At 36.5% G+C, this 27,574-nt stretch overlaps 2 protein-coding genes across 7 annotated transcripts in view; both read left to right on the top strand.

Annotated features, from left to right (window-relative positions):
- Positions 1–7,561, top strand: part of SENP7 (SUMO1/sentrin specific peptidase 7) — a 151,041-nt gene extending 143,480 nt beyond the window's left edge. For all 4 annotated transcript variants that reach the window (XM_005657117.3, XM_013990162.2, XM_013990163.2 and 1 more), the window contains 4 exons: positions 1,909–1,952; positions 2,048–2,116; positions 3,635–3,785; positions 5,713–7,561. In XM_005657117.3, coding sequence (XP_005657174.1) covers positions 1,909–1,952; positions 2,048–2,116; positions 3,635–3,785; positions 5,713–5,850 — 402 coding nt within the window. In that variant the 3' untranslated portion in view covers positions 5,851–7,561. The remainder of the gene's footprint in view (positions 1–1,908; positions 1,953–2,047; positions 2,117–3,634; positions 3,786–5,712) is intronic.
- IMPG2 (interphotoreceptor matrix proteoglycan 2) overlaps positions 7,716–27,574 on the top strand; it is a 90,845-nt gene continuing 70,986 nt past the window's right edge. For 2 of the 3 annotated variants that reach the window (XM_021070502.1, XM_021070504.1), the window contains exons 1-3: positions 16,310–18,628; positions 21,660–21,691; positions 21,796–21,819. In XM_021070502.1, coding sequence (XP_020926161.1) covers positions 18,539–18,628; positions 21,660–21,691; positions 21,796–21,819 — 146 coding nt within the window. In that variant the 5' untranslated portion in view covers positions 16,310–18,538. Of the gene's footprint in view, positions 10,093–10,547; positions 10,797–16,309; positions 18,629–21,659; positions 21,692–21,795; positions 21,820–27,574 lie in introns of those variants that run through there. The other variant, XM_021070505.1, reaches the window with a different exon arrangement.

Consider the following 27,574-nt stretch of genomic DNA (forward strand, 5'->3'; position numbering starts at 1 on the left):
AACGCACTGAGCAAGGCCAGGGATTGAACCTCATGGGTGCTAGTCAGAGTCGTTTCTGCTAAGCCACGACAGGAACTTCTTCTGCTCATTTTTCATTTGAGTTGTTTGTAGGCATTCCTTCTTGCTTCTAGAACCAGGTTTCCCAAATTGGATTCCTTCAAATACTTGTGCAAAGTATAGTTTATGATAAAAAGGTTTCTAACATAGTTAAGTTGTGTAAACCCTGTGTCCTGTTCCTCTCCTAGAGAGTCAGTGTTATATTAGAATAATAAAGGTACTGAAGGGACTTCCTGTTGTGGCTCAGGGGAAACACATCCACACTGGTATCCACAAGGATGCAGGTTCAATCCCTGGCCTCGCTTAGTAGGTTGGGGATCCTGTGTTGCTGTAGCTAAATGATGTAGACGGCAGCAATAGCTCCTATTTGACCCCTAGCCTAGGAACTTCCATATGCCACAGGTGCGGCCCTAAAAAGCACAGACGCGGCTCAGATCCCGAGTTGCTGTGGCTCTGGTTTAGGCCAGGCAGCTACGTCTCCGATTTGACCCCTAGCCTGGGAACCTCTATATGCCGACGGAGCAGCCCTAGAAAAGGCAAAAAGACTCTTTGTTTAAAAAAAAAAAAGGTACTGAGAAATTCTGCATATTAAAGAAAATTTCATTTCTTTGTTAAAAAAAAGGTACTGAGAAATTCTGCATATTAAAGAAAATTTCATTTCTTAATTCTTAACTTTATCAAAATTAATGAAATACCCCATCTTTTGTCTCTTAATACACAGTAGTACTCTGCTTCTTGTGATTAGGAGGGAAGAAATCTGTCTGCTGACATCAGATACTTAGTTAAGAGAATATCTTGTTTGGAATTCCCACTGTGGTGCAATGGGATTGGTGGTATCTTGGGAGCACTGGGGCACGGTTTCGATCCCTGGTACAGCACAGTGGATTAAGGAACCAGTGGTGCCGCAGCTGCGGCTTAGGTTGAAACTGTGGCTCAGCTCTGATCCCTGGCCTGGGAACTCCAAATGCTGCGGGGAAGCCAAAAAAAAGAAAAAAAAGGGAATGTCTTGTTCAGTTAACTTGTTTATCTTTGCTCAATTTGCCAACTCTGAATAGAAGTAATTCAGGTTCTAGGTTGTTTTTTAGGCCATGTTAGATCTCCATAACTTTTTGAGGCCACATGTAGAAGGATATAAATGACTGTTTTACTAGTAGAGGAAAATAAATCCTTTTTTTTTTTTTTTTTTTTTTAAGGGCCAAACCTGCGGCATATGGAAGTTCCCAGGCTAGGGGTCAAGTTGGAGCTGTAGCTGCTGGCCTACGCCACAGGCACAGCAATGCCCGATTTGAACTGCATCTGCCACCTATGCCACAGCTCACGGCAAGGCAGGATCCTTAACCCACTGAGCGGGGCCAGGGACTGAACCTGCATCCTTATGGATACCAGTCAGGTTCCTCACCCCTGAGTCACAACAGGAATGCCAATAATTTTTTTTTTTTTTTTTTTTTTGTCTTTTGTCTTTTGGCTGCACCTGTGGCATATGGAGGTTAGGAGTTAGGGGTCTAATTGGAGCTTTAGCTGCCAGCCTATGCCACAGCACAGCACCATGGGGTCTGAGCCGTGTCTGCATCCTACACCACAGCTCACAGCAACGCCAGATCCTTAATCCACTGGTAAAGGCCAGGGATTGAACCTGTGTCCTCTTGGATACTAGTCTGGTTTGTTAACCACTGAGCCACGACAGTAACTCCCAATAAATTTTTAAAAAGTGAAGTTCCTTCACTTCAGATCATGCAAACAGCTCTTATTTGAAATTTTAATGTCACAATTGTTTGAAACATTTAAAGAATAACTGAAAATTTATTCAAACTAACTTTAATTGTAAAGTCATAAAAATTCATGTTATTTCAGAGTCCTGAGATGAATGTGTCAGTACCAAAGAAAAGGTGTAAAAGGTAAGTACATGCTGTAATCATAGTTTTTTTTAAATATTTAGGTTTACTTCATATACAAACAAATACATCTTGATTTCTTACTTTGCTTTTCATAGACCATGCATTCTCATACTAGACTCCTTGAAAGCTGCCTCTATACAAAATACAGTTCAGAATTTACGAGAGTAAGTAAATGACATTTTTACTAAAATCTCAATAATTTTAAGTTGCTTTAAGAATTACTGAAAAGGAGTTCCTGTTGTGATGAAGTGGAAACGAATCTGATTAGTATCTGTGGGTACAATCCCTGCCCTTGCTCAGTCGCTCAGTCACTCAGTGGGTCAGGGATCCAGCATTGCCGTGAGGTATGGTGTGCTGTGGTGTAGGTCACAGATGAGGTTTGGATCCCCCATTGCCGTGGCTATTGTGTGGGCTGGCAGCTGTAGCTTAGATTCGACCCCTAGCCTGGGAACTTCCATATGCCATGCATGCGGCCCAAAAGGCAAAAAAAGCAAAAAAAAAAAAAAAAAAAAAAAAAAAAAGAGAATTACTGGAAAGGCTATGTCAGGAATTATACCATATTATATATTTAAATGATGCCTATAAATCTAATTAATAATAAATATTCTCATTATATATCAATATTCAAGTTTTAAAATATTTAGGATTATATCAAATGGAAATTTGGAATTTGTATTCATAATTGAACATAAAGCATAATTTTACAAAAGAGCATTGCAAATATTAGTGGTTATCGAAAGTAACACTTTAATATTTTTTGTATTTTTTTTAAGGGCCTCACCTGCTACGTATGGAAGTTCCTAGGCTAGGGGTAGATCTACCAAATCTACCTGGTGTGGCTCACACCAGTGCCACAGCAGCAGGGGATCTAAGCTGCCTCTGCAACCTACACCAAAGCTCATGGCAATGCTGGATCCTTGACCCACTAAGAGAGGCCAGGGATCAAACCTGTGTCCTCATGGATACTAGTTGAGTTCGCTATCACTGAGCTACGACAGGAACTTCTCAAAAGTAACAGTTTAAAAAATAACTTTCAGAGTGCCCTTCATGGCTCAGTGGTTAATGAATCTGACTAGTATCCATGAGGATGTGAGCTTGATCCCTGGCCTCACTCAGTGGATTAAGTATCTGGCATTGCCGTGAGCTGTGGTGTAGGTCGAAGATGCTGCTGGGATCCCATGTTGCTGTGCTGGGGTGTAGGCTGGCAGCTGTAACTTAGATTCAACCTGTAGCTTGCAAGCTTCCATATGCCGTTGGTGCGACCCTAAAAAGCATAAATAAATAAATAAATTAAAAATAAAATTAAAAAATAACTTTCACATTCTTATTTTGTCTGTGTGTATAAATTTTAAATTTACTATAGGATCTGAAAAAAAACTAGCAGCTAAAGTTTAAAAATAACTTGTAAGTTTACTTTGTAATATAAGTGACTTACGTATATGAGTTTATGAAAGTTGAGTTGTTGAAAATAGTCTAGCTTTTAAGCTTCAAACTCAGATGGTTTTCTTTAAAGTAGATCTTCTGAAGCCTCACATGTTACAATTTGTGCTAAGATTTAAGTCTTTGGAAATGTGGCTGGAGACAACATACTTGGCAGCAAATATTTTTTTCATCTTTGTACAAGTGTTGCATAATAGTGAATAAATATCTCCTTGAGTCACTCTACTTTTTGATGTTTTAAGGTATTTAGAGGTAGAGTGGGAAGTTAAACGAAAAACTCATCGTGAATTCAGCAAAACAAATATGGTGGACCTATGCCCTAAAGTTCCTAAACAAGATAATAGCAGTGATTGTGGAGTATATTTACTGCAATATGTGGAAAGCTTCTTTAAGGTATGTAAAGGTATAAATGTGTTTTATTCACAAATACCAGCATATAATTACAAATTTCTGGGCAAGCAAAGAAGCAGGAAAATATTACAGGAAATCAAGAAAGAAAAAAAGGGCATAGAACCACATATACACAAGATATTGCAGTTAGCAGATATGAACTTTAAAATGATTTGATAAATATGTTATAGGAAATAGTCAAAGATGAACAAAATGAAAATGCAATCTGCTAAAAAAAAAAGAAACAAACAAGTGGGCATTATAGAATTGAAAATGCATAATGATATATCTGAAATGAAGAACTTACTGAATGGGAGTTCCCATTCTGGCTCAGTGGAGGAAGAACCGGACATAGTGTCCATGAGTATGTGCATTCGATCCCTGGCCTCACTCACTGTGTTAAGGATCTGGCATTACTGCAGGCTGGATCCATAAGTTACAGATGTGGCTGGGATCTTGTACTGCTGTGGCTGTGGTGTAGGCTGGCAGCTGCCACTCCAATTTGACCCCTACCCTGGGAACTTCCATATACTGCAGGTGGGGCCCTAAAAGGAAAAAAAAAAAAAAAAAACCCAGCAAAAAAAACCCTTACTGGCTGGATTTAATAGCAGACTGAATATAGCAGAAGACACAATTAGGAAACTTTGAAAAAAGGATGGTAGAAAGTATGTCACTGTAGCTCAGAGAGGAAGGAGAATGTAAAGAAGAGAACAGAGTAGAAGAGTCTAATTTAAATGAAATTGGAGTCCCAAAGGATGGGGGGGGGGAATAAGGTGCTTAAGCAGTTATAACTTTTTGTTTAATTGGAGGGATTGATTGAAGATGGTACACATGATGCCATTCAGCATGTTATGTTGTTTTTTTCTTTTCCTTTTTTATTCCATATTGGAACTTCATTATAGGGTGACAGTTCTGGCCTTCTACTCTTTCCAAAGAGATTTAATTTTGCTTTTAGGCTATCCAAAGTGCCTTACTGCATAACATATTCTGAGTCTGTTATATAATTATGCTTTATGTCGCCTCAGTCAGTAGAATATAATTCTGATATAGGTTGAAGTACCATTTAAGATTCCTGCGGGGAAAAACTCAAAAAACCAAACCTCAAGTTTCACAAATTTGTGCACTAGTATAACTTAGCATAGGGTGAGGAAAATATATTTCAGGTTGACCACTCAAAACCTGTGGTATTTTGTAACTTAACAAAAACTATATTGATTCTAATAAAAAATACTTACAGAGTTAAATCTTTACCAACGTTTGCTCCTAGGATCATGTTTAGTCCATCATATCAGCTGTAAATGCTGGGACTCTTAAATTCTTCTTACATCTGAATTGTGTGGTACCTGAATTATATTTCAATAAAGCTCTTATTTTAAAAAAGCAACCTTTCCATTTTTTAGTGTTTATTAAATAATTGCTATTTATTGAATTATTTATTGACTCTTATTCAATAAACATTACTATTAAGTATTATATATAACTTGATTTGCTGCAACACACAAAGAATTGAAGATACATTTTTTGTTTACCATAAAACAAAACAAAACAAAACAAAATGAAGGTTTTCTTTCTATACTTCTTAGAGGATACAAGAACTATAGGAAGATGAAGTGCGGGAATTTGCTGTTGAGTGAAGAGTTTTGAGGATGTGATTGGTAACAGGGTCTGAGGAAGGATTACATTGTCTCAGATAGAAGAGTTCACACTAATTTAAGATGAGCTCTTCTATTACATTTGGCTGAAAGGATTTTGAGCTTCAGTGTTTCTGCTGAGAAACCTGCAGTGATGGCTTATCCATGGAGACATTGTTAGTGAGACATACTTTTCCTGTGCTGGGCTTGTTTTCACTCCCATTTTTTATAAAAATTAAATTTAAAAAAATTTGAATTATACTGCTAAAGTAATTGCATTGTTTCTTTTCTTTCACTAGGACCCCATTGTTAACTTTGAACTTCCAATTCATTTGGAGAAATGGTTTCCTCGTCATGTAATAAAGACCAAACGGGAAGATATTCGAGAGCTCATTTTGAAACTTCATTTACAGCAACAGAAGGGCAGCAGTAGCTAGTTAATCTGTACAAACATGACCCAGATGTTCTATACGATTACTGGAAAGCTGCTTACCAGCATTTGTGTTAGCCAGCTCACAGAGAAGAAAATAACTTGCAGTAGTTTTATAAGTCATTGTACACTACTTAAAATATATAAGATATATTACTAGAATTGTTGGGAATCTCATAGAGTGGTAATGGGGGTGATACACTTATTAGATAGAAATTAAAATTTCTTAAATATTTGATATTTTTCTGATTAATATGCTTGGATTATGCAATAGCATATGTAATGTGGGAATGTTTTTGTAGATAATAAAACTATATGATCTGTACTTCCACATAACTGGGAGTTGAAGGGAGTTAGGTTCTCCCTGGTGCCAGCCCCAGTACTTGTCAAATTCGTTGACAAGTCACATTATATAGTAATTCTATTCTTTGCAGCTCAAGCATGCAGTATGAATACTGTGTATTTTTTTTTTAAAGAATTCAGTATCAAGGCTTCAGAAAATGCCATTTACGGCATCTGTTCTGTATAGTATAAGAGAAGGAAGACATAATGTTAGGAAGGTGATAAAAACTCAGTCTTTCTAAGCGCAACTTTTTTTTATCATTTGCTAAATGAAACCATTAATCTGTTCTAATTGTTATTTGTTTTCCATTTCTTTCAATGTCATATGGGGAGATCTGAGAATTTAGTTTATTCATTCAGAGTGAAATTTGGAGCAAAAAATTTAACTATTCAAAATAGGTTTTTAAAAATTGTGTATGTAGCTCAATAGTTTATTTGAGGTATAGCTATATAAATATTGACTCCTGACCTATTCTGACATCCCAGAATATATGTACACAGTTTCTGTAAGTAGAGAAGATAAAATTAGTGTCTTTATAACTTTAATTAAAAAAAGTCCTCAGAATCTTATTTATTAATGGTTAGGACTAAATATATAATTTTATAGCTCTGTTGTTTACCCAGTATTCATCTGCAAAAGCCAGATTGCTCTCATTGCTTTTATATTTTTAAATTGTAATTTTTAGAGATCTATAATCCCCATGGAGCATAAGTTTTTTTTTTTATTAAATGTTCAGGTAACAGTTCTGAATTGATGTGATGATGGTGGTATTATATATGATTAAACACTTCACAACCTTCTAATGTTATCAGGAATATTTTAAGGGGGTGACTATATTTTATTTTCTCAGATAAGAAAAATGTTTTTAAATAATATTTTAATCTTGTGTTTTAAAGCATCTCTTGGACATACACCATAACTGTACATAAAGCATTGAAGCAAAAGCAATTTAAGATGAAGCTAAAAGTCTGAACATTTTATTTTGAAATCATGTGACTTGAAGTTGTCAGTTAAGCCTTTAGCGTCCTTAAGTTTTTGTTAATCTTGTCACCATCTTTATATTGTTAAAGATGTTTGTCCTTTGGAGTTTTCCTGTAAAAATGGTTATAATTATGTTTCTTTCTTAATTTGTGTGTAGGGGGAGGGGACTTTTTTAGATGACTCTTCATGATTTTGTACATTTAATTTGGGGAAAGCAAGTATGTACTATAGCTTATTGTGACTTAAAACTTTTTTGTTTGTATATTTTTCAAAGATACCACTGTCCTTTATCATGTTTTGAAGATTGTTTAAAATTCATTTTCCTAAATTCTTGTGGAAATAATGCTTTGAGAATATCAACATTTTATATTAAACATATTTCCAATTCATTAAATTGAGGTGTACTTATTTCCTTAAGAAACGTGAGCCATGGGCTATTCTTAGGGATAAATTTTAAATCGTATGATACTCAGTACATGTCATATAATTGATGCTTAGATTAATTTTTCTTCCCGTTTTAATAGGCAAAATAGTTAATTTGATTGTCAGTTCAGGGAACATTATTTGGGCATTTACTACTAGCAGGCAGTATACTAGGTAGAAAAAAAAAAAGAATGACAGTTTTTATTCCTAAGTCATTTATCGTCTAATGGGATAAATGGACATATGAACAGCTTTAATATTGCCTGTTAAAAACAATTATAAAGTTTTTTTGGGAGCAAAAGAGTCTTTTTAACCTAGCAGTGTGTGTCGGGGCAGGGGAGAGCTGGTGGAGGAGAGGTAGTAAGGGGGTTGCCAGTGGACAGGGAAAGCCTTCTTAGGGAAGATGATACTGTTTTTATTTCACAACTCTTGGGAGTCTTTTTAAAGTCAAAATCCAATTACCTAACTAGGATTTAGAAAAAATTTAATACCTTCTAAAATCAGCTTTTTTTTTTTTTTTTTTTTTTTTTAATGTTGGGGGGAAATAGGTCTAGACTTACCAAACAGAGCCTATTCTAATCTGATTTTAATCTACTTTCTATCTGCATCTTTCCACTGTCACCTACCTTTTAGTCATAGAAAATTATTCATTTATGCTTTAATTATTTTTGGCTTAAGACTAAGCTTAAACCCTTTCTTAATAGGAAATTATCTTGGCTTTCTTTCAATACTAATTTTTTGGAAAAGTACTGAGCTAAAATATATGTGTTGTATCAGTTGTATTCAATATTTTTTATTGTGAAAGTGATCTCTAATTGTTGGTCTGGGAGAAATGTGAGTAGAAATGCATTCTCTGAGGGGTTCTTTTTGTTTGTTTTTTGCTTTCTTTTAGGGTCGAACCTGCAGCATGCAGAAGTTCCCAGGCTGGGGGTTGAACTGGAGTGGTAGCTGCTGGCCTACTCCACAGCCACAGCAATGCCAGATTGAGCCACATCTGCAACCTACACCACAGCTCACGGCAACTCAGGATCCTTAACCCATTTAGCGAGGGCAGGGATTGAACGTGCATCCGCATGATTACTATTCGGGTTCCTTACCTGCTGAGTCAAATGGGAACTCCTCTGAGGGCTTTCTTGACCAGAACTCTGTAAGACTCTTTTGGAAAACATGGGTCCCTGCTTCCCTCCATAGAGTCTCTTGTAACTACGCCTTTCCTTACGGAAATTTGGAAACTTTGCCAGGGACTGTTAAAAGGCATGGTTCTGTGGGTTTGAGGCTTCCTTATCCTGGTCAGTACCCACTCAGGTGGTCTCTTCTTTGAGAACTGAGTTTGTCTGTTTTGGGGACCGGAGAAATCTGGGTCAAGATTAGTTTAGGATTCTGAAGAGAAATGTGCTTTAGATCTTTACAAAACACTTCTTCCCCTGAGAGAACTTAAGAGGTATGTGCGTAAGATATAAATTCATTGCTATTTGATAGTAAATCCTAGCTTCCAAAGGATTTTGAGTAATTTAATTACTTTCTACTAGGCTTATTTGATAGAAACAACTGCCTTAACACGAAATTTTTACCTGGTCCCCCATTGTGGTAAAAAGTATCCTTTCTTGGTTAAGAGTTCCTCATGTAGATAAACTTACTGGGCCTCCTTTAATAGCAAATTAAGCAACAAAGTTATTGTCACATAGCTATCATCTATATTGTGTGCTTGGTATAAAATTGTGCCAGACAGTCTTCTAAGTGTTTCCTATGTATTAACCAATTTAATCCTCACAATACCTATATCATGAGTTAGCTTTACTAACATAGTAAGTTATTATAGTGAAAGATTTTCAAATTTTTTATCTAGGGAAATTTACAAGATAGCTTTTTTACAGAGCAAAACAGCTTTAAGAAAACTAATTTTGTCTTGTGTGTAGCTCCATATTTCTGACATAAGTATAGTCAGCGTGGGCATTTTATGCATACCAATCATAGGTTGTAGAAGAACTCGAAAACATGAATCTATCAGGTTTGACTAATAGAAAAATTGTAAAACTTAGTGAGTTATATGAGAAACATTGTTATTATTTTTTGAAACATTATTTTAAAGTGGACTGTTGTTAAAGGCAAGGAAAGTGTTAATGAAGAGCTTAGCTGTGTAGATTAGAATAAAGAAACTGTCTCTCCCCATCTGTCCTAATTAGTTTATCTCTCCTGCTTATATATATGGCATGGTGGTTATCTCAGAAAAGAAGTAAGAAGTACTTTGAAAGAACACCATTTTTATTTAGCTAATTTATAATGATTTTGAAATTGTCAATTCTTAAACTTTTTAAATGTTAGATCTTTTCTGTAACAATTGGTTACTAGAAATTTCAAGGCCTTGGATGCTCAATTAAGGATTTTGGCCTCTCCTCATTCTTTTGGTTTTGGCTCAAATGATTATGTTTCCTCATTTGGGGAAGATTTTTCTGGGTATTTTCATATTTGTCCTGATAGGAAGAAACCTTTCATCATTAACAGGTATTTAAAAATCTACATTATTTTAAAACTTTCTTTGTATCTATAGTATATTCGCTCTAAAAATAACTACTTGATATATCTGCTGTAAGAAGTTGAATCAAATATTACTCTATTAAGTCTTTGATATTGCTTCATTTAAACCATATGATATTCTCTCCCAGTAATTTTGCTTTTCCTCCTTATTAGTAATTCCTGGTTCAAACCTTACTTCCTCTTATTTCTTGTGTTGAAATTGGATGTATTTGATTTTAGCAACTAACAATCTTGAAATAAAGGAGTAGGAATTAAATGGAGAGAAGATTGAATTCTTTGCTCCTCTCCTCCTTAAGCACACATGTCTATAATTTGAGCACTGATTTCAAAATCCAAATGTAGCAGAAATGTTTTTATTTTTTACCTTTCATTCTGTATCTTCATTCATCATCAGAAGCTTTGTTAATGCTTTCACTCTGTAGCACAAACCTATTTTTCTTTGGAAGCAAGCCAAGAGCCCAAAAGTGCAGTTTCTTTTCTCCTCACTGACTCAGACGCCACAGACTATTTATCTACTGAAAAGAAACAACTTATGGACCACAGAGAAACTGAGAGACAGTGGTTGCTCAGAAGAAGGCGATCTACTCTATTTCCTAACGGTGTGAAAACCTGCGCAGATGAAAGTGTTACAGAGGCGGTGGCAAACCATGTGAAATATTTTAAAGTCCGAGGTAAGCAAACATTTAAATGCTTGGGCTCCATGATGAAATTCAAACAATTCTAAAACAATGGTTGTGTTTCATTATAATTCAAACTTTGTTATACTTTGGACAGAAACTGAGACAAATACTATCTTTCTATTAGCCATGGAAAAAGGACTTGCTGAAAGTATAGTATTTATATAGCTTCAGAGGAAAGTCTACATTATTTTAGGAGAAGAAATTGTTTAAAATCTTTTGAGCACTTCAAAAGTACCAGTTTTTGTTACTGGGTAAATTAATTGTAATTTTTACTTCTGCCTATAATAGTTTGTCTAAATATAACTGCAATATATTTACAAAGATATACTTACCTATTTGGCTAATTGGTTATTTTGTATACATGGAGATATGAACAGTTTCTCTATTTTATAGTTTAGTCTTTCTGCAGTTTATGTGGATTACTCTGTAGTTGGTACACACAAAACTTTTTACATCTAAAATGGTAACACTTTGGACCCTAGAGCAACAAAGCTAGGATCTTATTTTAGTTCCCAGGCTAGGAGTTGAATTGAAGCTGTAGCTACTGGCCTTAATTACATTACAGCCACAGCGGGGCTGGATCCGTGTTGTGTCTGCGACCTACACCATAGCTCATGGCAACGCCAGATTCTTAACCCATTGAGGGGGGCCAGGAATCAAACCTTCATCCTAATGGATACTGGTCAGGTTTGTAACCTGCCAGCCACAATGGGAAGTCCCTACTTTATTTCTAATTAAACAGTGTTACCTTGATCTCCTACCTCTTTATTCTGTTAAAGAGCCGCGTCTAGGACCTACACCACAGCTCACGGCAATGCTAGATCCTTAACCAACTGAGCAAGGCCAGGGATTGAACCCGCAACCTCATGGTTCCTAGTCGGATTCATTAACCACTGCGCCACAATGGGAACTCCAATCAACTACAATTTTTAAAAAAGAAGCAAACAAAAAGAAAAATAAAGCATTCCTTGAATAATTGACTTTAAGATATAGTTGCTATAAATGGGATCATTGGAAAGGGACCTCATAAAGCTAAAAGGGTTGGCACAGCACATCAAGATTATAACAATGTTGACATAGCTGTTACTGTCATGGTAAAGAGTAAGTATTTGTTATGCTTTTAAAAATTAGGAAAAATGAGCATTCAACATGGGTCTTGATTTTGAAGAGATTTGAAGGAGTTACTTGCATTGTGTCCTTAGAACCCATTATTTGGAGACTAGAGGGAGTGATCCACTCACTCACTGTCCAACCAAGGATCTTAGCTCTTTCCACCAAGTTAATTCAGTCTAATGATTTACCCTGTTTTTCCTTCATAGAAAATTGGTATCAATTGCTAGTTAGTATAACAAATTTGAAAAATCTCTCCATTTAAGCAGGAAGCAAATGCATTTAACTCAATGATTGGTAAAACTAAACAGATATTCAGGGTATTTGAAAGTAGAAGATAATTAATAGTATATTCCCTTAAAAATTATATTTTTAGTTGGACCTTTTAAAATAAAGCTCTATTAAAGTATACTTTGATAGATTATAAAGTGCACATATTTATATAATTTGATTTGTTTTGACAAATGTATTTATCCTGAAAATTATTACTGTAATTAAGATAAGGAATTTATCAACTGCCTCCAAACATTTTCTCATGTGCCTTTGTAATTCCTTCCTCCCTCAGCACCTCCCTTGACCCCAGCACTGAAGTAACTACTAATCTGCTTTCTATCACTACATATTGTTTGCATTTTATATGCTTTTGTATATGAATCTATTCCTCCTATGTACTTTTTTTTTTTTTTTATCTAGCTTCTTTAACTCAGTTTAACTGCTTTGAGACTCATCCATGATTTTTTGTGTATTAATAGTTTGTTACCCTTTACTGGTGAGTATTTTTCCATTTTATGGATATAGTACATTTTAGGATATTTGGGTGGTTTTCAGTTATTGGTGATTACAAAGAAAGCTGTCATGAACATTTGTGTACAAGTTTTTATGTGGACATATGCTTTCTATTTAGACTAGAATGACTGGGTCACATGATAGCTCTATATTTCACTTTTTAAGAAATTGATAACTATTTTCAAATGTAGTTATACCACTAGCAATATATTGGGATTCTGGTTTCTCCACATATGTGCAACACATGGTGTAGTCAGTCTTTTTTAACTGTAACCATACTAGTGGATATAAAGTGCTATCTTGTGGTATTAACTTGCATTTTCTTGATGGCTAATCATGTTGAGCACTTTTTCATGTTCTCATTTGACATTTTGTATATCTTTTTTGGTAAAGAGTCTGTTCAAATATTTTGCTCATTAAAAAAAAATGGATTGTTTGTTCTATTATTGAGTTGTAAGAGTTCTTTATGTATTCCAAGTACAAGTTCTTTGGCAGATATGTGTTTTGATGCATTTTCTCCCAATGTGTGGTTTATCTTTTTATTTTCTTAACAATGTCTTTTGAGGAAGAGAAGTTTTAAATTTTGATACAGTCCAGTTTATCAGGTTTTTGTGTGTGTGTGTGTCATGCTTTTTGGCCTTAGATCTAAGTTTACTTAGCTTAATTTTTAGGTTTTACATTCAAGTCTATGATCTACTTTGTGAGTTAATTTTTGTGTATGATGAATATGGATCAAAGTTAATTTTTTTGCATTTGCATAGCCAGTCATTTTAGCATTATTTATTTAAAATATTATCCTGGAGTTCCTGTCGTGGCGTAGTGGTTAATGAATCCGACTAGGAACCATGAGGTTGCGGGTTCGGTCCCTGCCCTTGCTCAGTGGGTTAACGATCTGGTGTTGCCGTGAGCTGTGGTGTAGGTTGCAGACGCAGCTCGGATCCTGCGTTGCTGTGGCTCTGGCGTAGGCCGGTGGCTACAGCTCCGATTCAACCCCTAGCCTGGGAACCTCCATATGCCGTGGGAGCGGCCCAAGAAATAGCAAAAAGACAAAAAAAAAAAAAAAAAATTATCTTTTCTTGCCTTTGTGATTTTGTTGAAAATCAGTCTTCTGAATATGATGGGTCTATTTCTTCACTCTTCATTCTCTTACACTGATTTATTTGTCTGTTTTTATGCCAATATCTTACTGTCTTGATTACTGTAAGTTTATAATGTCTTTGAATCAGATGGTGTAAGTTCTTCAACTTTGTACTTCTTTTTCAAATTTGTTTGGTTATGATAGGTCCTTTGTCTTCCAAATAAATATTATAATCAAATTGCCAGTATCTACACAAAAGTCAACTGGGAATTTGATTGGGATTGTATTGAATCTTTTAATAACTTTTGGAAGAATTGTCGTCTTCTTACCAATATTGAGTCTTTTGATCTATGGATATAATACTTCCATTTATTTAGATCTTCAGTTTCTCTGAGTAAGTGTTTTACTAATTTCCAATATACAGGTCTTATACATCTTTTTATGAGGTTTATTTTACTTTTTTCATGTTACTATTAACAGTATTTTAAAAAATTTGGTCCTCGCTAGTATGTAGACATATAACCAGTTTATGTATATTGATGTTTTATCTATAACTTTGTTAAACTCACTTGTTAGTTCTAGTAGCTTTTTCCTATATTACTTTGAGTTTTCTATATAGGTGATGTTTTCATCTGCAAATAAAGATATAGTTTTACTTCATATCTTCCAATTTGTTTACCTTTTGTTTATTTTTCTTGCTTTATTGCATCAAATTGACCATTCCACATGCTTTGGGCTCCACAATTCTAAAAGGAAACTGTATTACCCTAAAAAAAGACTTTGCTCCATTCTGGATTTCTGTGTACTAGCTAAAATGCACAGCCTGAGCCCTAGTAACAGGATTAAAGACAGATTAAATACTGGCATTTCCTTCTTCAGAACGTTGTCATTACATTTACCCTTCCACCGCCAGTTTCCAGGGCAGGTTTTCTTTGTCAGAAGAGGGGCATGTGTAGATTAGTTATGCTCTCAAAAATATGAAGTTATCTCCAGCAACAGCTAAAGACTACTTGAAAATTGTTTGGTGAGAATAAGACTTCTTAATAGACCAGATAGTGAAGTACATGGTGTTTGTCTGTGCAGTGTTGCCTTCCTTACTACCTCTCTCCAAGGAATCATGCTGATTTTGCTCTCCTCCCTACTGTCTGCACTGTCCTATCTAGGCTTCTCTGCTCTGGGCTGCATAAATGCTCCAGACGTCCCCTCAGTTTTTCTCCTTTATCAGAACGTAAATGTTCTGAATTCTGTTATACCAAGTTAGTTAATTGGACCTTCTTGTCAGATAGCTCTCAACTGAAAAACCACTGGATAAATTAAGGATGTGCAGTTGATCCTTGAACAACACAGTTTTGAACTGTGCGGTCCACTGATACTTGAATTTTTTTCAGTAAATATATACTATGATCTTATATAACCCAGGGTTGATTGAATGTGTGGGTGTGGATGCATAGATAAGGAGGGCTGACTGTAAAGTTATATGTGAATTGACTCTGCCAAGGTTTTGTGCCACTAGCCCCCACATTATTCAAGGGTCAACTATATTACCTTTCTGGAGGGAATTTCATTTTTTCACAGTTTTATTAAGATGTAATTAACATACTATGTAATTAATATATTTAAAGTATAGAATTCAGTGATTTCCCAGTATATTCACAGAAATGAATACTGTTAAAAGTAAATTCTGTTAAAAGTAATTTCTTAAATTGTTCATCCTTTAGCTATCACTTTTTTAATCACTCTATCTATCCTATCCCTCTCTCTAGGCCTAAGCAACCACTAATCTACTTTCTGTCTCTAAAATTGCCTATCTTGGATATGTCATATGAATGTGATAATATGTCATCTTTTGTGACTGGCTCCTTTTACTTAGCATTTACTTTGTTTTCAAAGTTCATCTATGTTGTAGCATATATCAGTAGTTTATTCTTTCTTTATGGCCAATTAATAATATTGTATGGATTTACTGCTTTAGTTTATCCATTCATCAGATGATGGGTATTTGGGTTGTTTTCATTTCTTTTGGGTATATATCTAGGAGTAGAATTCCTTGGTCTTGTGTTTAACTATATAAGGAACTGCCAGATTGTTTTCCAATGTAACTGTATTATTCCCACCAAAGTATATGAAGGTCTGATTTCTCTACATCTTTGCCAGCACTATAATTTTCTTTAAAAAAATTAATAAGTGTGAAGTGGTGTCTTGTGGTTTTGGTTTTCATTTCTGTAATGACTAATAATGTTGAATATATTTTTATACGTTTCTTGATCATTTGAATATTTCTTTTAAAGAATGTCTTCAAATCTTTTTTTTTTTCCCTTGTCTTTTATCTTTTTAGACAGAGCATATGGAGGTTCCCAGGTGAATCTGAGCTGTAGCTGCTGGCCTACACCACAGTCACAGCAAGGTGGGATCCGAGCCGTGTCTGCGACCTATACCACAGTTCACAGCAACTCCGGATCCTCAACCTACTGAGCAGGGCCAGGGATTGAACCCACGTCCTCATGGATACTAGTCGGGTTTGTTAACCACTGAGCCATGACAGGAACTCCTCTTCAAATCTTTTGCCTTTAAAAAAATTAGATTATTTATGTTTTTTTTTTAACTGAGTTGTAGACATTCTTTATATATTCTTGATACAAGTCCCTTAACAGGCAAATGATTTTAAAGTATTTTCATTTTCTTTTATGGTGTCTTTGATGCACAAAAATTGTTGATTTTGATGAAGTCCATCTTATCTATTTGTTCTTTCAAACTGTTTAGGCTATTCTATAGCCCTTGCAATTTCATATGAATTTTAGAATTAGCTTGTTAATTTCAATAAAGAAGTCAGCCAGTGTTCTGATGAGATTGCATTGAGTCTGCAGATCATTTTGAAGCTATAGTTAGCCCTCTTTATCTATGGGGCTTTGCAACTACAGATTCAACTGACCATAGATTGAAAACACTTGGAAAAAAAAAAAAAAAAAACTCCAGAAAGTTCCAAAAAGCAAAACTTGAATTTGCTATGTGCTGGCAACTGTTTACATAGCACTTAACATTGTATTGGGTATTACGAAAAATCTAGAGATGAGTTAAAGCATATGGGAGGATGTGCACAAGGTTGCATTCAAATACTATGCCATTTTCTATAAGGAACTTGAGTATCTGAGGATTTTGGTATGTGCAGTGGGTGGGGGATGACCTTGAAACCAGTCTCCAGGGAGAAACAGAGGGATAAGCCTGAGGCCATCTTAACAATGTTACATCTTCCAGTTCATGAACATGGAACGTTTTACCATTTATTTGGGTCTTCTTTAATTCTTTTCAGTGATGGTTTTTGATTTGCAGAGTGTAAGTTTTGTACTTTGCTCAGTTTATTCCTAAGTATTTTATTCTTTTTAGTGCTTTTACAAATGGAATTATTTTCTTAGGTACATTTTTGATGTGTTCATTGCTAGGGTGTAGACACACAACTGATTTTTATATATTGATCTTGTATCTTGACACCTTGCTAAACTTGTTTATTAGTTCTCTTAGGTTTTAAGTGGATTTCTTAGGAGATGAGGGACATTCCCCAAAGCATAATTTGTAGGAGACAGCTTATGCTTTTCTTCTGTGAATTCATGACAGAAGCCAAGAGAAGACCTGCTGTGAAATCTGGTGTGATTTCTATGCTTGAGGATGCTCACCTACATTTTTCCTCACACAATAATATAGTTCCAAGATTTTATGAAATTTTATGATTTAATAAAGTAATTGAAATAGTTTAATTCTCATCTTTTTAATTAATAGATTTTATTTTTTGCAGAAGCTTTAGTTTTATGGAAAAATTGAGCAGAAAAATCAAGGAAGTTGCCTATGCTGCCTCCCTTCTCCATGCACACATTTCTCCCTCTTATCAGCATCTTGTGCTGGTGTGGTACATTTGTTACAATTGATGAGTCAATATTGATACATTATTCTTAACTAAAGCTCATAATTTATATTAGGTTTCACTCATTGTGTTGAATATTCTATGGATTTTGACAAATGTACAATGACGTGTATCCACTATTGCAGATTTATTATACAGAGTAGTTTCACTGCCCTAAAACCCATTGTTCTCCACCTGCTTTATCTTTCTCTCCCCTCAACCTCTGCCAACCACTGATTTTTTTTTTAATTTAAAAAAAATTTTATTTTTACAGTTTATTTGGTTTTGCTTTTTCCAAAATATCATATCTTTGGAACCATATAGTATGTAGCTTTTTAAAGATTGACTTCTTTTACCTAGCAATATTCATTTAAATCTTTTCCATTGTCTTTTAATGGCTTGAAACCTCATTTCTTTTAATCACTGAATTATAATTCCATCATATGGAGTTATTATGGGTTTTTTATCCATTCACCTATTGAAGGGGCCTCAATATCAGCTCTGCTTTGGTAAGGCATAAATGTGGATTTTTTGTTTTGAGAAATGTGAAAAAATATGGATTTTTTTTGTTTTAAGAAATGTGAAAATAAAAACCAAAAAAACACCTTCCTATTAGGTGTTGAATCAGTTCCCTTTGCAAGGGAAAGGCATGGAGAATACAAATTCTCTTCAGAACTGAAAGGTTTAAATGGAGCATAGAGAAGGGCTTCTCCGAAGTCTAACAACCCTGTGATCATTGTGAAAACCCCAGAGTGCTTTCCAGAAAATTTCCTCTCTCTTTATTTTTCAGTATGTCAGGAAGCTGTCTGGGAAGCCTTCAGGACTTTCTGGGATCGACTTCCTGGGCGTGAGGAGTATCATTACTGGATGAATTTGTGTGAGGATGGAATCACAACCATATTTGAAATGGGCACACATTTTAGTCAGTCTGTGGAACACAGAAGCTTAATTATGAAGGTAAGTGTAATAACAAGGGAAGAAATTGCTGGACTATTCTAGGAGTGTGCCTAAAGGAAGAAAGAACAAATGCCAAATACCTGCATTACTCCTTTTTTTTTTTTCATTCTGTTTTTTTGTTTATTTCATTATTTTTTTTATATAATAATTTTTTGTCATTATATCTGGTTTACAGTGTTCTGTCAATTTTCCACTGTACAGCATGGTGACCCAGTTACACATACATGTGTAGATTCTTTTTTCTCACACTATCATGCTCCATCATAAGTGACTAGATATAGTTTCCAGTGCTACACAGCAGGATCTCATTGGTTATCCATTCCAAAGGCAATAATAGTCTGCATCTGTTAACCCCAAGTTCCCAATCCATCTCGCTCCCTCCCCCTCCCCCTTGGCAACCACGAGTCTATTCTCCAAGTCCATGATTTTCCTTTCTGTGGAAAGGTTCATTTGTGCCATATATTAGATTCCAGATGTAAGTGATATTACCTTACTCTTTTTTGTTGAATTAGGCTATTCAAGTACCCTGCCATAGGGTGGCTTGTCTTTGTAGCTACTCTGGCCATTAAAATAAGCATAATTAAATTAGGAGGATGGGACTAAGAGATGCACACTGCCGTATATAAAATAGGTAAACAACAGGATTTTACTATATAGCACAGGGAACTGTATTCAATATTTTTGAAATAAAATAGAAAATAATCCAAAAAATATAGATAAGTACATATATATGTGTATAACCGACTCACTTTGCTGTACACTTAAAACTAACCCAATATTATAAATCAACTCTACTTCAATAAAAGTAGTCATTTTTAACAAGTACTGTTAACCCAGCAAAAGCCTTAGCCTTGCTTAAAAATGTAAAGATTTGGAGATAAGGCCCAGCAAGGATTTGGGCTAAGAATGTAAAACTTTAAGAGGTAGACATTCTTGTCAGAATTTTCTGTGTTATCAATTCAGCATGGTGCTAATGACCCTAATTGAAATAGAGACTGTATGTCATTGAATAAATGTTTAGTATAAATATTCTTTTTTGTTTGTTTGTTTGTTTGTTTGTTTTTTAGGGCTGCACTCGTGGCATACAGAGGTTCGCAGGCTAGGGGTCCAACTGAAGCTGCAGCTGCCAGCCTATGCCACAGCCACAGCAATGCAGGATCCGAGCTGTGTCTCTGACCCACACTACAGCTCACAGCAATGCGGGATCCTTAACCCACTGAGTGAGGCCGGGGATCCAACCCCCATCCTCATGGATCCTAGTCGGGTTCGTTAACCACTGGGCCGCAAAGAGAACTCCAGCATAAATATTTTAAATAATGAATTTGCTTCCTTGTTTTCTATTTAGTTTATTCTTAGCGAAGGATAAATAACCACGCATATAGACAAGTTACCTGCCCTTCTTCCCTTTTCATGTAGCATGCATGTGTTCATGACAAGAGAATGAAACTGTTGAGATGCATGTGGTAGATTGCTCATGCTGTGCGATAGGCCTCTTACAGCCTTCTTCCTTTTGTTCAAGTCCTACGTGAGCTCAGCTCAGATGTGACCTCCTTCATGAAGAACCAACCCCTAGCATGGCAAATTTAGCTTCCGTAATTGTTTGGACTCTCTAATTCTTTATTCATTCTTTAATGTTGTACTTCTTACATTTTATTATTATTAGTTGTATATTAGTTGTATATGTATATGTGGGCCAATATACCAGAAAAGTAGACCAGAATTGACAGGAGATCAGATTGGAAAGGTGGATAACTTAATAGTTTGGTTATAACTCTGTAGTTGATAGGAAACCATTGAAGTGTTGTTAATTAGGTGAGTCCTAGAGGCTGATTGGATGTTTTGAATTACAGAATAGCTGCTATGGTTTCTACACATCAGGTGTTAGATTAGAGGGGATGAGACTATAACAGAGAGTCCAATCACTACTCCAGGCCTTAGGGGATGAGGGTCCCAGCTAGACCATGAGATAGAGAAAGGGGCCTAGGGTATCTGAGCAGGAGAAAAGATTAGTAGGGCTCTCTGGTGGATTGGGTGGGAGTGGGATAGGATGAAGGAATGGCCCAGGAAGCCTCCCAGTTCTTAGCTTGGATGACTTCCACGGAGAACTCAGGCAGAGGAGCAGCTTGTGAATGTTGAGGGGGAGATTGAGTTTGCCTTTTAACGTGTTGTTCTGAGCCATCTGTGAAATGTGAATTGCTTGGCATTTGGGTATGAAGCCAAGAAGAATGGTCTGGATTATAAATAGGGCTATAGAAATCACCAGCCTGAGGTAATAATTGAAGTCATAAGTGTGGCAGAGATTATTCTAGGAGTCTGCAGAGCTAGAGGAGCAGTGAGTTCTTTATAAATATTTTTAGAGTTATTTAGAGTAATAGTGTCTCCATTTTACAAATGAGGAAATTGAGACCCAGCACCAGAGAGATTTTTGGGATTTGCCTCCATAGCCGAGAAAGAGAAAATGGGATTTGAAACTAGGTCTTCTGATTCCAAGTTAGTGTTCTTTTTATCATCTTGGTCTCAAAATAAAACCAGTAATTTAGAGGAAATTTGGAGACAGTCTGCTTTGGAATGCCCAGAGGAATAATCCAACTATTAATACAATTTATCCTTTTGTCTGGAGAGTCAGATTTAGTAGTTATTTTATCCATATGATTACATTATTCTGTGATGAGAGTTTCTATAAATATGTTAGACCACAAAAACATTTTGGATCTAAGTCCATGGAAGGTTATTGTAAAACTCTAAATTGTAGACCTTTTGGGAACGATTAGCAGGTAAAGTCTCTTCCCATTAAGAGAGCACAGGGACTTTGGGGCATGTATCCTGGACACTTGAGTGTCAGGACATTTTTCCCAGTCACAAAACGTCCTTGGCATCTTTAGTCCATTACTTTAACTCTTTGTCTAACCATAGAGAATAATAGCATAGATTCTGTGTTAGGAATTAGTGTTCTCTATGCAATAAGTTTTATATACTACTTAATAACTGTCATTAATGCACACAGTCATTTTTATGTCTTTGTTTTCCTTAGAAACTGACGTACGCCAAGGAAACTCTAAGCGGGTGAGTGTCTTTTTTCCCTAAGTTCATGTTTGGCAACAGAGGCATATCATACCTACTCTAAGACTTACTCCAAATTTAATGATTTCTTCTTATTTTCTTGCCAGTTCCTGCAATGACCAGGCCTGTGGGTAAGTCTCCAATGCCTGTCCTCACCTTGAAGCCACTTCCCTTTCCGCATCCACACTGTGCTTGTTTACTGGCTGACCTTCCCAGGAGGTAGACTTGTTCTTCTCTCCTGGGTAAGAAAATAGAGTTTTGGAAATGGAATATGAAATGGTCTGTGGTTGTTGAGGCTTACTGACTAATGATAATATGAATCTAAAGTGGTCCATCCTAGTGGAGGATAGTTTATTTATGATGGGTGGTGGTGTGGGACACTTTATTGTGTGATGGTGATCATGATCTTGAAACAGAGAAATAGTACAACCTTGATGAATCCTCCTGTGTTAGGCATCTAGACTCTGTTGGTCTTTAGGCTTAGGATTAAGGTCATTTCTAGATCCTGAGCAGTAGCAGGACAAAGCAGATTATGGAAGGTGAGGGATTTTGAGCCTACAAGGACTAAAGATTTCCAATTCCCTCCATACTCAAAATATCTGGATTATGCTGATATTTTGTGACATGAGTGTGACTATTTTGAAAACTATCAGTAGGGCATGCAGTTCAGGTCAGAGTTCAGAATTTTGCCCCAAGTTAGATGGAACAACAATTTGAAAATCCAACTAGATGAGTCAGTGTCCAGAAATCCAGCCTGGGCAGCAGAGTCCAAGCAGAAGCATAGTACATATGTGGGTGGTTGTGGGTAGATGAAAGTTTCAAATCAAACATGAGTACACAGGAGGGAAGTAGGACTCCTTGTGATCTGACTTCATGCAGCTCACAATACCACTGAGTCCATGCTGTGGCCTGGGACTGAGCCTCTACTTAGATGTGGGGCCATGTGGCATTCAGGGTGTGGGTTCTTCACCTCTGAGAGGCAGAGAGCTCCTTATGATTGCCATTGCAGCACATATGAAGTAGACTAAATAATCTAGTGGGTCCTCCCAGCACCAGTAATCTTCATGGGTGTACCTAATACAAATGATAGCACATCTTACATATCTTATATAGTTAAAAAGTACATAAAAACCATAATAAATCTGGCTCTTAATCTGGAAGAAGTCTGGGAAATGGGCATTGGAAAGATTGTAGTTGGTGAGCTATTATAAACTGATGGAATGAAGGTTACCTGAAAGGGGATGGGAAGTTTTTATACTGTATGCAGATTGATCACTCATTATACCTGGGGTGAACTGAGGTGGCTGGAAGATGTCTGAAGTATAGTTTGTGTATTCCCATGTGGCTCACCTCAGGTGGGTGCAGTTTGCTGCATTCACCTACTGTTTCTTGCATAAAATTGTGTATATATGTAAAAGATAAATTTGTATTATTCTCACTTTTGCTAATATATTAATAACATTGGAACAAACTCACAAATAAACATCATAGCAGAATTTACAGTATCATATATTTTTATTTTTAGTAAGGCACTGTATGTCCTAGGAGATTCAAGATACTATCCACTAACCTTAGAAAATAAGGCATACATAAAATTGCAATACATATAAACTTAAGTATAACTAAATTTTTGAGAATTTAAAAGTTTGTATCCTCCTTATGAAGTTAGAGCAGAACAGATTGGGGTGGATGAAAACTATCAACTGTGGTTCTTGCTGAAATAGGGTGATCTGGAATTAGCTGACACTGGGAGTAAATTCATGGGAGTGGCCTAGGAATTCACTAAGTCCCTTTTTCTTTAACTTGAATATTAGAGCGCTCCCTTAAAACCCTTAATTTGTCCATCATTTTTCTATATTTAAATTTATTTTGGGGAGTTCCTGCTGTGATGCAGCGGGTTAAGGATCTGGCATTATCTCTGTAGTGGCTTGGGTTGCTGCTGAGGCATGGGTTCGATCTCTGGTCTGGTTTAGTGAGTTAATGACCTACTGTTGCTGCAGTTGTGGTGGATGTTGCAGCTGCAGCTCAGATACAATCCCCAGCTCTGGAACTTCCATGAGTGTGGCCAAAAAACCCCCAAACAAACAAAAATTTATCTTACAGTTCTGCAGTTCAAAAGTTTCACATGGGTCTCAAGGTGTTAGCAGGTCTGTGTTACCTTTATGGAGGCTCTAGGGGAGAATCTGTTTTCTTGCCTTTTCCAGCTTCAAGAGGCTGCTCATATTGGTTGGCTTATGACCCCCTTCCTTCCTCAAAGTGACTGGTGGAGACTTTTCCACATTCCATCACTCTAACACTCTTCCGCCTCTTCCTTCCATGTTTAAGGGTCCTTATGACTACATTGGTTCTACCAGGATACACTTCCTATCTAAGGCTGGCTGATCAGCAAGCTTAATTACCCTTTGCCTGTAACCTAACATATTCACAGGTTCTGGGGGTTAGGATGTGGACATCTTTGGGAACCATGCTTCTGCCTATCGCAGTTCTTTTTGCAGTTTAAGCTGTTTCTTTTATGTGGACTCGAACCCATCTGCTGACATATGGCTTGTATGAAATAATCAGCTGTGTGCCATTTTAACTTTCCCCTACTGTCATCTTGCAAGTATGTTTTTCTTTCTTTTGGCCGCCCTGTGGCATATGGAATTCCCAGGCCAGGGATCAGTTAGCCGCTGCAGTTGTGACCCCATGCTGCAGCTGTGGAAATGCCAGATCCTTTAACCCACTGTGCCAGGCCAGGGATCAAACCTGCATCCTGGTGTTGCAGAGACACCACTGAGCCTGCTGCGCCACAGTGGGAACTCCTGGAAAGTCTGTTTTAAAAAAAGCATCAGTACCTCACATCCCATCTTATCTCTTAGACATCTTTCATAGTTTTTCTCACTCTTTCCTGAGTCTTCACTTTCTCCCATTACTAACTCCTCCTTGGCATTTAAACCTGCTCAATCTCCCAAAGTTACCTATTTTACAAAAGGCCTTCCTCCAGCACTTGTCTCCATTACAGCCAGACTTCTTGAAAGCATCTCCACATAGCTTAACTTCCTGCCATTTCACCCCTTAACTTCTGCCCTCTCATCTTACTGTTGTATCTTCAGTAACCAATACAAAGCCCAGCCTAGGATATGTGCTCACTAAGCATTTGTTAAATGAGTAACTGAGTTTTTCTGTTCAACCACCCAAGTTTGGCATCAGGTCTCTGGTGCTATTTTCAGTGTAAGGTTTGATCTTTGGAATTTTTTTTCTTGGTGTCTCAGTTAACTTAGATTCATAGTTGAGGATGCTTATCATGATCACAAAGCCAAATGCTCTTTTGTAGTATATACTTTATTCTGTTTGGGATGACACATGCTCCATTAACTCCTCTTTTATATTTGTATAGCATTTCATGCTTTTCATAATGCTTCATATAATATTTTATTTAGTTTTCACCAACACCTCTGTGAAGTAGGTAGGGCAGGAGGTGTTCCTATTTTAGAGATTAGTTCTTGAGGCCTAGAGCAACTGAGATATTTTCCCAAGTTATACATAAAGTTTGTGTTATATCTGGGACTAGCACCTGGGATTCCTAACTCTTTACCTTGAGTTCCTTTGCTGTCACATGTGGATTTATAGTTAATAGATGCTAGAGCAAAACAAAGTATAGAAAATTGTAAAAGAGAGTAGTAATCTAGATATGAAATGATTGTTGGCTTGTTTCACTATATTTGTGAACATATGTTCCATGTGGCTATGATATCTTTTGACACAACTCCATCTGAATCCCACTGACATGATTAGGCAGTAACTGTGAGGAATAAATTATGTGCTGGATAAGCTGAGGAAATGAGATGGTAGGGGGTTGTTTACCACTGATATTAAGCAAAAGATCTTAGTTGACCAGCCTCAAATTCGTGGTTTGGCCTAGAAATTAAGTAGTGGCTCTGTCTCCAAACTCAGTACAGCTCTGTGTTCTAGTTCTGTTGTAAGTGACATTTTAGGGCATCTCTGCAGGGGGCATCCCTAATGAGAATATTGAAAGGACTCTTGTTACTGTCCAGGTGTGTGGGAGAATGAAGGATTAAGTGTTGGAGTGTTAGACAAATGATTTGAGTTACTGAGAGTTGCCTACTTAACCATCATTATAATAATGTTGTTTTGAATTCAGTAAGTGAAATCTAGTTCTACCGAAGTAAGCAAACTTCCCCATTCTGAATGCTTACTCAGACAATTAGCTTAACCTTGAATTTGATGTGGGGGACAATGTGACCCAGGTGAGGTCTGGTTTCTCTGTCATGTCATCCTAACTTCCTATTCTATTTACTTTGTATTGTGCTTTGTTTTACTTTGACCTCTTTGTTCTTCATAGCTCTCCAACTTTGACTGGGTTTCTCTTCTTCTTTCTGGGTCCCTACACACTTTAAAAAAAAAAAATTTTTTAGGGCTGCACGTGTGGCAAATGGAAGTCCCCAGGCTAGGGGTCAGATTGGAGCTGGAGCTGCTGGCCTATACCACAGCCACAGCAATGCTAGATCCAAGCTGTGACTGCAACCTACACCACAGCTCATGACAACGCTGAATCCTTAATCCACTGAATGAGGTCAGGGATCTAACCCACATCCTCATGGAAAGTAGTTGGGTTGGTTACTACTGGGCCACAACGGAAACTCCTGGGTTCCCTAGCACTCTGACTTTTAGGTCATTTAGTTTATGTAGGTCATGATCATTAAGACCAGATAAAACCATCTTGGTTGATCTTCTAGAGAAAATGGATCATATAAAGCCTGTGTTGTGTGGAATTAAGGTGGGAAAGAGTGAAGTTTCTGGAATCAAAGGGACTATTTTACATCACAGCTCTGTCATTGGTTAGCTGTGTAACCTTGAGCAAATTTGTAATCTCTTCTAGCATTAGTTTCCTCATACATATAAATGGGGATAATAGTGTCTTCCTCTTAAGACTGAATGCAGAATTAAGCGAGTTGACCGAGATAAAGCACTTAGCAATGTTTGACATGTGATAAATTTAGTTATAGTCGTCCTTGCTGTTATTATTATTGAAAAGGGAACTGAGTATAGTTAGAAATTTTAGGTATGGCCTTAGGCCATATTAAGTCATTTTGTGACCCTGGAAAAATTGCTTTAGCCATTTGAACCTTGGTTTTCATCAAAAAATGAAAGTTTGGGGAAAGGATTCTGCCTTGTGGGCAATTGATAAACCCTATTCAAGCCTGATTATGTCATTATCCAAATTCCATTTTTTAAAGCTCTATCTCCTGCAACTCGAGAAGCCTCTGATACTTTCATATCACCTAGATCTTCCTCTACTCATCAGTCATCATAATGACTTATCCAGAAGTCGTATTCCTTTAGGTGCTTTTGCATGACAGCTCACTTAGCAAGCAATTTCCTACAAGTGCACCATAAATAACCAATGGTGATAGGTTTGGTGCACTGGTTTAATATGTTATTCTTTCTAGAGAGCTTTTTTTTTTTGTCTTTTTGCCTTTTCTAGGGCCGCTCCTGTGGCATATGGAGGTCCCCAGGCTAGGGGTCTAATCAGAGGTGTAGATGCTGGCCTACACCAGAGCAACCTCATGGTTCCTAGTTGGATTTGTTAACCACTGAGCCACAACAGGAACGCCTAGATAGTATTTTTAAAAACCAGAAGAATCTTTATGGTGAGAGATTTTTTTTACACCTTTGTTTCTCTCAAATTTTCTACCAAAGCCTAGGTGTTTAAGGCTAGTTGACTCCCCCACTCCAGTTCTAGTCATGAAATGTCTTTGAATTATCATATTTTATCTTAATATTTATTTAAACTTTATATTCTACCCTATAATATGGCCACACTTGTTTTAATGTTAAATGTTTTAAATTCCATATCATTTCTTACTTAGCTCCCTGCCTATGTTC

The sequence above is a fragment of the Sus scrofa genome, chromosome 13 (assembly GCF_000003025.6).
Source record: "Sus scrofa isolate TJ Tabasco breed Duroc chromosome 13, Sscrofa11.1, whole genome shotgun sequence".
NCBI lineage: Eukaryota > Metazoa > Chordata > Mammalia > Artiodactyla > Suidae > Sus > Sus scrofa.